General features: G+C 46.4%; 1 protein-coding gene across 2 annotated transcripts in view; it reads right to left on the reverse strand.

Annotated features, from left to right (window-relative positions):
• The window catches only part of LOC144165117 (uncharacterized), a 65,072-nt gene extending 55,024 nt beyond the window's left edge, over window positions 1–10,048 (reverse strand). Inside the window, exons 1-2 of one of the 2 annotated variants that reach the window (XM_077695230.1) lie at window positions 9,939–10,048; window positions 4,007–4,074 (exon numbers count right to left, since the gene is read on the reverse strand). Coding sequence is in view for 1 of the 2 variants with exons in the window: in XM_077695229.1 (XP_077551355.1) it covers window positions 4,007–4,074; window positions 9,939–9,984 (114 nt within the window). In the remaining variant the exon portion in view is untranslated. The remainder of the gene's footprint in view (window positions 1–4,006; window positions 4,075–9,938) is intronic. The other variant, XM_077695229.1, reaches the window with a different exon arrangement.
• Between the last annotated feature and the right edge of the window lie 771 nt (window positions 10,049–10,819).

Here is a 10,819-nt window from a genome sequence, read left to right on the forward strand (position 1 = left end):
AGTTTTTTGGACGTCATTCAATGTATAACACTGTGTGCGTGATTGGGCACACGTGCGTGGGATTGCGTGCTCGCTGACCGAGCGAGCTCTTGTGTGATGCGTTGTACGCGTTGTATGCTTTCTTTGAACGGTGACGTAACTTCCGAGCTGCCATGTGCCCCGCGTTTTCAACAATGCGAGTGCCTTAGAAAGCTCTGCTGACTTACGCATGAGCAACACCGATCTCCTTCAAATCCTGGCTACAAGGACCGAAGGTGGCCAGGGCGGCTTTGTCTGAGAAGCTCGGGTAGTCGGCGTTCCCTGATCCGTGAACGAGACGCCTTCGTCGGAGGCCGACAATTGTGTTCTATCGAAAACCCCTACTGTCGTCCGGCTGCTACCTCCCTCACGCAAAGCCCAGCGTCCTGCAAACCACCTAGTCGCACCTTATCGGGAGACTCCCAATGCTCCGCTCAGTCGGCTCGCTAGGTCAACGAATTTTATCCGGGACGTACCCTTGGGTTGAAGTTCAAGCCAGTGCTCTCCTGTCTTCTTCCCTATCCATCACAGGCCGAACTAGATAATTGCTCTCAAGCTTTTCGATGCTACAGAGCTTTTGCATAGAGGTGCCATTTCACGCTCTGTACCACTACCTGCGCGGCGCCATAGAGTTGCTGCGTCGACCCTATGAAACAGTGGTATTCCTACTGCGCATCTGCCCATTGTATTCACTGCTCGAGAATTTCGCATTCACTCCCACGCGCGCTCAAAAACATCTGCTCCTGAGGATCTCCAAGTGCTTATTAATGTGTGAATCTCCCGAAGGTTCTTTCTACCCCTGTTTACTTAGGGTAATCTATTTACGTGTACATAGTGTAATGCAATTAACAGCAACGTTATTCTACTACAGCGTACGTGGTATAACCATAGCTCAGGTTCTGTAAATTGTGTAACATTACTTTCCACACCATTCAGGAGAATGTCATTTCCAGCGTACTATGTTCGTTTCGCTCTTCATTAAGTGTCTTCTGCGTAGTGTGCTTTCGGATGCATTAGTGAACCCTACTCTTGTATGGCTTGCATTAGGAGTGTTCGTTTGAGACGATGGGTAAGGCGCTCTGCTTATTCGTCCAAAAAGAGAAATCCTTAAAGATTCCATGCAAACAGAACCCAGGCTGCCGTATTGAGTCTTGAACGCTGCGTTTCCCAGTTCCAATAACGGCTATCACCCACTATAACACAGCTACTCAACGTTGATGGCAAAAATGGCACAAATTCAGATCAGATCATTTCCATCCAGATCGCCGATACGAAGCTGGATTCTCAAGGCGGCACCATTCGTCTTCTCGGCCTGCCCTTTAGCAGTTGCAATAGCCCCCGTAAATGGATCCTTATTCTGAAAGCTACTTGGCGCAACACCTTGCATGCCCTCCTCCGCCTATCCAATAAGGTTGGTGGTGCCCGTCGTCAGGCTTGTACAATGCTTGGCCGTGCTATTGCACAGCCAAGCATTATACACGGGCACCTCACTTACGGCGTTCCGGTATATGATCTTCGCCCAGACCACGTAAAGGATCTCCATATATTAAATTGGCACCTTCTCCGACAATTAGTGGTCTTCCTCAATTCACCCCCGTAGATATTCTTCACCAAATTGTACCCCTTCCCTCCCTTGATACCCTGATCGAAGAGACCAAGCTACGTCTTAATGAACATCATGAGCAATCCCCCAAAGACAAGACTATCGGCTCATGGGACTACATGGACAGTATATACGACATCACTCGTTACACGTTGTCCCTTCCGCCCTGGCAGCACCCTGCGATTGGCACCCCATGGCGTCGCCCTATAACTCGACGGCAGGTGAGGGCACGTGAGTTATACGTTCGCACTATCCAGAACGACAAGATGGAGAACGAAGTCGGCATATCCACGAACGCCGCCGTGTGCGGCAATGAGGCTGCGATTGCCTGGACATCTCCGTACGCCCCCTTGCTAAATGGTTCCCGGAAGATCTCCAATACATATGTAGTAGCTGAAGAAGCTGAACCTATGGGTGTCCTGGGGGCTGTCCATTCCATCCGCGATCATTGTGACTCACTCTCCTCACGTAAATTTCACATCATTACGGATTCTCACGTCGCCCTTAAAAAATTGAACCGAACGCTTTAACCTAATCATATGACCACGAATATACTACATGCCATCCGAGATCTTCAACTGGAAGGCATCGTCATTTGCATCGTCTGGTCCCCGAGAGACACGCCTAGGGCACATGGCAACCACGCGGCTCATACCGCCGCCCGGGAGAGACTGGACACACCTCCAGTGGTTTCCAGTGCCCCATTTGAACTCCTACCACAACCAGACTGGCAACTTTACCTGTGAAAATTCAAGGCAGAAGGTCGCAAGAGGTTTCAAGATACCACCCCGGTGGGTGTACTGGTCCAGCTCAAGACGCTCACATGCTCGGGGGGTGGTGGTCGGTAATAAGAATTACGCTTACACTGCCCTAACCCCTCATGTACTACAAATATGGACCCACGGATCCACCTTGCACATCCTACGCTGCCCGTATTGTGACGAGAAGTGCATCCCTAACCTGTATCACTTGATATGGCACAGTGCACACTTCCAGACCAGTCGCGAGCCACTATTGGACCTCGGTTGTCCAACCCGAGATGAAGAACTGCATCTGCAACGCCTTCAAGAGGACCCCTCAGTGCTTGAGAAAGTTATTGAATACGTGCTCACCAGTTGTCTCTACAAGTTGGTCTAGTAACATGAACCGATACCTTTTAAGAAACGTTGCACCTATCTCTTCACAAAATTCACTAACGATATGTTCACAGACTTTAAAATGCTATCCACCATTTCAAGTGATTGAACATTAAACAGAGTTTTTTATTATTCCCTCCTTTACTTCGTGTCCCTCTCCTTGCCCAACAGGGCATAATGCCCCCTCTGTTAATAAAGGCATTCCTCCTCCTCCTTTTTGAACTAGTAGCCGTCGGTCGGGGTTCCCCATAAGGTGGGAATTTAGGGAAATGGAATGTACAGACACAAATTCCTCCGCTCGGCGTGGAGGGGCGTGCGTCCCTCAATCGTTTCCCTCGAGACGCGGCGGCGGCGGCGGCCTGCCCGGGACAAGGGAAGAGAACGTCTGACAGCGCAGCACAGGGTATGCCTTGCATTTTGGCCACAATGGCCTTTGTGGCATTAATGGCATTGGTCGCTGAGTCCTGCGTGCGTAAGGGCCCACCACCCACCATTTATGATTTATTTATGCCTTGATCGCGTTGTTACCTGCTTCAGCCAGCAGTTCGGGTTGAACCGCGTCCCCCCTTTGAAAGTTTCGCGTGGAAGCTCAGAGGTCGAGCGCCGGTGCCACTCGGCCGAGGCCCCTCGTTACTTTAGCGCGCTTCACTTCGGCTAAGACACGGTGACGCTAACTGACCGAAAATCCATGGCTGGGTGGACGTAGGCGGTTTAGGTCCCACGGAGCTAGGTGCGAAGAGCAGTGTGGTTTTTGTCTCGTGATTGTTCGCATAATAAACGCTTTAATATGAAAGTTATCCCTTCCCTGGGAAGTGACTGGCGTACGTGCGGCGACAGTCGACTCTGCCGTTCGGCTTCGCTTTGTAGAATTCGTAGTGGACAGCCTCGCGCCGCAGTCTGTGCTGTACGACTAAGAGAGTTACGAGAGCGTGTAATCTTATTTAATGCTACCAAGCCAAATTTAGTGCACTGTAGCGAAAGACCTTAAGATTAACGTGTAATCCTACATTCCGCTGTTCGTTCTTTCGGAAGAAACGGTCTTCAACCTTCCAAGCACAACGTATTTATTTCTTTGACGATTTCTGACGTCCACCTTTACTACTTGCCGAACTATCAATTGGACTGATAGTTGCACAATTACCTGTAACTAATGTTCCCAACCAATATTTCATCGAATAGGGTCTACATGAAGTTAAACTTTCAAAGGCCTTTAAGGCAGGAGGTTAAGCAATGCGAAATAGGCACTTACAATCCATGGGGAAACCAAGCGCTGACAGTACCATGGGCTAAGGCTCGAGGCGTCAATGGCCGGCACGACTGGGGCAAGACAATTAGAGGGAAGGAAAAGAAATAAATATAAGGCTGCACAGTGTATCAGAGAGCACTTTCACTGCCGAATATTAAACGAGAGTAGCATAATACAGCAGATAATTTATCAAGCGTAAAGCCAGAGCTCGTTTCCCTACTTTAACACTGTCCATAGAATGTGAATACTGCGTTTAACGTAAATGCTATTACAATGCTACCTCAAGGGGTATTGCTTCCGGAAAATTTTAATCATCCTGACAGCAGTGAGACGAGAAGGAAGAGTAGACTTTTATTTTATTTCATTTAGAGCGTATGCGTGGCTGCTTTATTCCATGCTTTCGCTACTACCTTGGCTCGCTGGAATAGTATTTGGGAATCATCGTCATCAACAGCAGCCTACTCAGGTCTACTCCAGGGTGAAAGACTCTCCAATTCGCTTACACAACCACTCCTGTCCTGCACTGATTGAGTCCACTGCTTGCATGTGAATTTGCCTTTTCACTCCTTTGATCGTCTTATTTCCTTCCCCATTCTTCTAGATCCATCTGTTGGTATCCACTGTGCTACTCTGATAGTGCAACGACTGGCGGTTCGTTTCACTACCAGGCAAGCCCAAGTCCATTTCTTTTTCCCTGCTTGAACTGGGATATCATCTACACGAGCTTGTTCCCTGATGCAGGAAGCTCTTTTCCTCTCCCTAGGTGTTATTATTATCATTTTTTGTTCCATGGTCCGTTGAGCCGATCTTAGTTTGCCTTCCAGTTGTTGAGGAAGAACCAAGTTTCAGTTCAGTACTATAAAAACAGACTTTTTTCATTTATTTTTTTGTGCAGAATTTTTTTATTATGTTTTAAAATGCCGGAACTGTAACAACATTCTGTAAGCCTCATGAACATGCGGTAGAGGGTTCAGAGGGTAGACATTTCCAGATTTGATAATACACTATTAAAACTGTATCTTATGGACGTACTGCATTTCGCTGAGTATACAGATGAATAGGATGCTAACAGGACTACGACGAGGCGCAAACTTGCAACTGTTTATTGAAAAAGACGACAGAAACGGGGCACAACTAGATATACACACATGAGTAACACTCTGCACTTCCGCAGTAAAACCGATAAAACCTTAAACTAAAACACGAAGGTGCAGAAGCAGATTTGCTCAGAGGATCACGAAACACAAGAACACTGGCAGAAAATGTGTTGGAGTTTCTGCTTGCAATATGTTATCTTTCTTATCATTGCAGAACTTGCAAACCGCGCGAGTGCACACCGCAGTTTCAGAACACGCACACTCTGGCACGCGCTATAAAGACAGGATAGCGCGCGAGATTATTGAAGCATATCTCATAATCACAGAAGAGGAAGGGTGCGTTAGCCTTCCGTCAATCGTGCTTACTGGTGAGGAACCAAAATTCATTTACCGAGCCACCATGATAAGAAAGATAACATATTGCAAGCAGACATTCCCACATTTTCCTGACAGTGTCCGTGTGTTTCGTGGTCGTCTAAGCAGATCTGTTTCTGCACCTTCATGTTTTGGGTTTCGGTTTTATCAGTTTTACTGCGCAAGCGCAGAGAGTGGCTCTTGTGTGTATATTTAGGTGTCCCGCCTTTCTCTTACCTTTTTAAACAAACTATATCAAGATTGCCCCTCGTCCCAGTCCTGTTAGCGTCCTACTCTTCTCTATACGAACGCTGCACCCGACAGAGGCCGGCGTGAGGGCAGCCCCTTTCCTAATAACGTTGTCTGTAGCACATGCTAGGGCATCGATAAAAGAGTACCGATTTTAAAGCAAAGCTTTTTACCTCTACCCCCCAAGGGTTCTTTCGCGACCGTTGGTGTCACCAGAAAACTCCAGCGAACAAATAAAAGAATTTACTGGCACCACCGGGAATCGAACCTGGAACTAATAGACTAACAAAGTGAGAGCCTGTTGTTTTACCAATTTAGCTACGAGCCCACGCGAAGACGCGGAAAACAGGTGGTGTACTCACTAAGCACATCTACGGGTTTACCCCCTGCGTTCTCGCTGAATGCCACGTGAAAGTGTCACGCGACCACTCACGCCCGTCTAGCGGCCCTGTGCGCACCTTGCTCATGTACTAAGAGTTACAAAAATTAAAGGAAGCTCACACCAATGCATGGTCTCTCACTTCTAGTACGCCAATGTGCTAAAGCCTGTGGCCTCCAGTGTTCACGTAAAAAATCACAGCTCGTTGTGGTCAAGGAATACATCAAGGAATACGTTTCAAGGAATACATTCAAATACTCCTTGATGGCCAGGCCATCACTCCGAGCCCCAGCATCACGATTCTGGGCCTACATCTCGTGGCTAACACCAAGAGTGACGTCTCTTTACAGCGCCTCAAAAACAGCATTAATCAAATCATACACATGATCAGGCGAGTTGCCACCAAGAAGCGAGGCCTAAAGGAATCCGGTACCTTTCGATTAATTGAAGCTTTTGACCTCTCAATAGTCACTTACGTCAACCCCCGTCTTGTCTTCTTCTCGACAATGAAGACATAGAGATGCTTCATATAATGATTAGAAAGGCGGTCGAGCAGGCCATTGGTCTTCTCATGAGTGCGCTCACACAGCACAGAGGCTGCTTAGTACGGGGCTCCACAACACGGTGGAAGAGCTGATAGAAGGTCATCTTTCTAACCAGAAGGTCCGACTCAGAACTGCGGTGGGTAACCGCATGCTTCCCCAGATTGGCTGGGTAGCCCAGAATGTCACTCCGCTTGACGTACTCCCAGACTCTTGGCGACTAAAACTAAAGATGCTTCCTTTGCTTAGAAATAAGAACGCCTCACATGACGAGGGTCACCGAAATGCACAGGCTCAAGCTATAAACACTACCCTCGGTGGGGATCATACAGTTATCTACACAGACGGCTCCAAACAACGAGGGCAGCAATACGTCATCGTCGTGACTACCTCCAGAACCAACCTCCTTGCGTGTGCGTCGCTTAGGACCCAAAAAATGTCAGCAGCAGAAGAGCCAGTCATCAGCCTGGCTCTCATTCAACCAGGGGTTCAACCAGGGTAGCCACCTATTCCCAGAAAGCCTACTGGAATTGCCAGTCAGGTTGGGTGTCCTGACCTGCACTGCGCGTGCTAAAAAATCACTCCCCAAACGGTTCCATTCAGCTCATCTGGACACCCCCTCACGCTTCAATGGAGGGCAACAAATACGCCCACCCAACAAGCCTGCGCTTTTACCTACCGTGCTATAGAGCTGCACGAAGACAGTCACCCGCTTGTCACGTTCAAGGAGATAACCCAGCATTATCGCCTTCTGAGACAGACCGTACCTTCGCCTTACCCTGACCTTTCCTGAGAACAACACACTACCCTACGGCTCATACAATCTGGGCTCCTTCCCACAGCCTACGCGTCTTCACTTAATGCATCCGAATCGCTACGACGCTGAATGTAACTTTTGTTGAGAAGTAGGAACACTCCGCCCCGTAATTGGGGTGTGCGACTTTAGCCCTGAGCACCCTCCTCTCTTTCCGTCAACTACCCAACATGAGCAATGGGAGATAGTGCTGTTTAGGCCCTCTCTACCTACCCAGCTTCAGCGGGTGGACACACCACAGGCCGCGCGGACTGCATATGGGCTACACAGAAGAAGGAATCAGTCCCCAGGGCTGCACTCTGGGCCGTTCAGAAATCTGAACAGAAGTATTTCTTCCTCCTGCTCCTCCTTCTCTGCCGCAAATCTCGTCGTCTCCATCCGCGGCACAGAGAAAGAGAAGTCAGATCGTCTAACACCGGGTTGGAGCATTAATTTTATAAAAAAAAAGTTTCCAGTGTCGTGCTACATTAACCTTAGCAAGAACATCTGTTTGAAGTAATAAATGGTGTGGTTAAGTGTATTTCACTTTTCTCTGGTTTCACTATTTGCAGAGCGATGTGAGTGAATTTAAGTGACGTCGCATGGGTAATCGTTATGGGTGCCGTTTACAGCTTTGCTTTCCAACCACATTCACGGGGTGGATTGGCGCGATTTTTTTTTTGTTAAGGGCTGTAGGCTAAATGCAGCCAAAGGGAATATCAATGCCAAAACACTGTTTTTTGGGACGTAAATCTATGAAGTCGCTTTTTTTACCAATGAAGCACTTATTGTAGTGAGTGATGCGCACGAATACGCCCGCTACACACTTTACTCGAGTAATCATTGCAATAGGGCGAAAATTCCATAATAAAAATTCACATTTTTTTTCACTTTACGGATATTTGATCATTGTTTCCGCACACCGCTATAATGTGGTGGACAAACGCCTGGCTATAGACGTTTGTGTAAACACGGTGTAAAAAAATACGGCCGTGGTGAATGCATCGGTTCCTCCCTGCAATTTGTATTACCTTGAATCTGACTGGTCGGCTGCAATATCAGCAGCTAGAGTGTTTTCGTCTGCGCCACTTAAACTGTTGGTTCTTCTCGGCCTTGTTATCATGGCGTCACCTTAGATGCCTTCTTTGTTTGGGCGACCGTTCTTGACTCGTGATAGTCCCGGGTGTTGGTGTCTCGGACAGGGCGCCGACACTCACGTAGCATGAATCATACGAACCGAGCGCTTGATATGCGTGGAATCTTTGCTACAAGAACTTAACCCCCCAACAACCATGATATCGAAAACGGCGCTGCTGCTTGCGAGGCAAACATAAGCGCAACGTGCCTATACTTAGCGCAATTCAGTATGAAGCATCAGCAACTAGCCCGATTGTACGTCCTTTTGGATTGTATGAACACTACGGCAAACCATTGGCTCTCGTCGGAGCCCCACTAAATGTTTCGGTTGTCATTGTAAAAGTGACAAATAATATTTGTTTTTCTTCAACCTAGTGTGGGCATAAGAAATTCGCCTCCCTGTTTTCTATGAATACTGAGGTTTTTCGAATTGTCCCTAAGCCTACCTCAAGCAAAACTAAAAATTCATGAGTTGATCTCGCAAAATCGCATTTTCTTTTGTTTTACATCGTGTCCCTGTACACTTTATTGGCTAGTGCCGACAGAAAGGTTTTACACGGACTGTCTAAAAGAGTTCTTGTACCCGCGCTATCTGACACGTCCTGGAATAGGTGATATTTCAAAGGTGGCCATGTAGCAATAAAAATGGCTTTTCTTACGATATCTGCTTTATAATGTGCGGTATTTTCTGAGCAGCGATATGTTTTAAAATGGTAATATTTTTTATGCTTTTTATGTACATTTAGACTCCCTTGGCGAGGTTTATTAGTTATTCTAGAAGTTTAGCATTTTGTAGTCGTGTTCAATTGAAAAATTGTATTTCCGGAAAATTTTCTTTTATTTCTAGCTTATATTGAAACAGCCTACGTGCTATTGACATAAACATTTTACCGACCTCAACGTATTATTATTAGAAATAATTGAAGACAAGGGTATCCGTTTACGGAGATTTGGGTGCAATGCTTACTAAGTTCCAAACCATTACTAGCAGCATGCCTGATTTCGCCAAAAATTTCCCTTTAACATTTTTCTTGGTGAGCTCACAGTAAAACACTAGGTTTACCCCTTTTATACTACGCACTGGTCCCGGTAATTCGCATATTCTAAGAATATACACCGCGCTTCAACATGGGCATTACAAAATGGGCTCCTGTACAAACATAAGACGCCTCGTCGACACTAGTCACAACTGCTTCCCTGATATGAAATGACTGGATGTAAAAAAATTATCGTGGCTTCTGGAAGTTATTACGTTTTTCGGTGAAAGCATGTATCGCCAAGATTATATGGCTTATTTACATAGACAGCTTTTCGCTAATAGGTATTTTCAGAAAAAAATATGTTTAGAACTGGGTCTAAAAAATAGCACGTTCCATTACCTTACCTATAGTTAAGCCGATTATGGCTAACAAAAGTCCAGCCTCGGCCATCAGGAGTGCAGATGTTCCGGCAGTGTGGTGTGTACCGGCAGAAGTGATTCTGGTTCTTATTTCACGCAAGTAATACTATTTCTACCGGGTACCATGTTCCAGCCAGATGGACGTTGAAATTGAGGTATATTGTGCAACTTCTTCCCCAGTTCCATTGTTTTCACTGAAACCATGTACTGCCACGTACAACACAATTGTTTATGGAACGGCCGTACTATGCGCGTGTAGCATGCATTTCCTCAATATTTGTTATACGTGAACGCTGAACAACGAATCACTAGCATAACATTTGGTTGCACCAGGAAAAGTGCTGACTATTTAAAAGGAGAAACATTTACAAACTATTTTGAGAAATACCCCAGTGACAGCAATATCAAGCCGTACAAGCAAAAATATGCCTTATTGTGAATCTGTGGACGTCACGCAACCGTCAACTACTAAAAAAGAGATCCGTATGACGAAAACAAGATGGATGGGAGATACGTCCGCGGCACATAGTGCGACTTCGATCACGCACAAAAGACAAAGACATCACTAGATAAAGCACTTCAAGGGAAGACGTTATTTATAGTGCGCTATTGTTATACATACGGCATGTTTTATTAGAATACCAGAAAATGTCGTCCGATATAATTCTGAACAAGTATGGCAACAATTCTATACAAAATATATACCTGTTTGAGAAGGTTGGGTGAAATCTTCATGAATAAACGTTACAGAAAGCACGCGTAGACGTGTTAGAATGAAACTTCTGGCACCATGGACTTAAAGCGCCAAAACTGGAGGCCGGCTCCAGGCACAAACGCTAGTTAAAGAACGCTTCAACGCTACGTGT

Source organism: Haemaphysalis longicornis, unplaced genomic scaffold (genome assembly GCF_048455015.1).
Source record: "Haemaphysalis longicornis isolate Haplotype H1 unplaced genomic scaffold, Haemaphysalis longicornis Haplotype H1 scaffold_14, whole genome shotgun sequence".
In the NCBI taxonomy this organism is placed as follows: Eukaryota; Metazoa; Arthropoda; class Arachnida; order Ixodida; family Ixodidae; genus Haemaphysalis; species Haemaphysalis longicornis.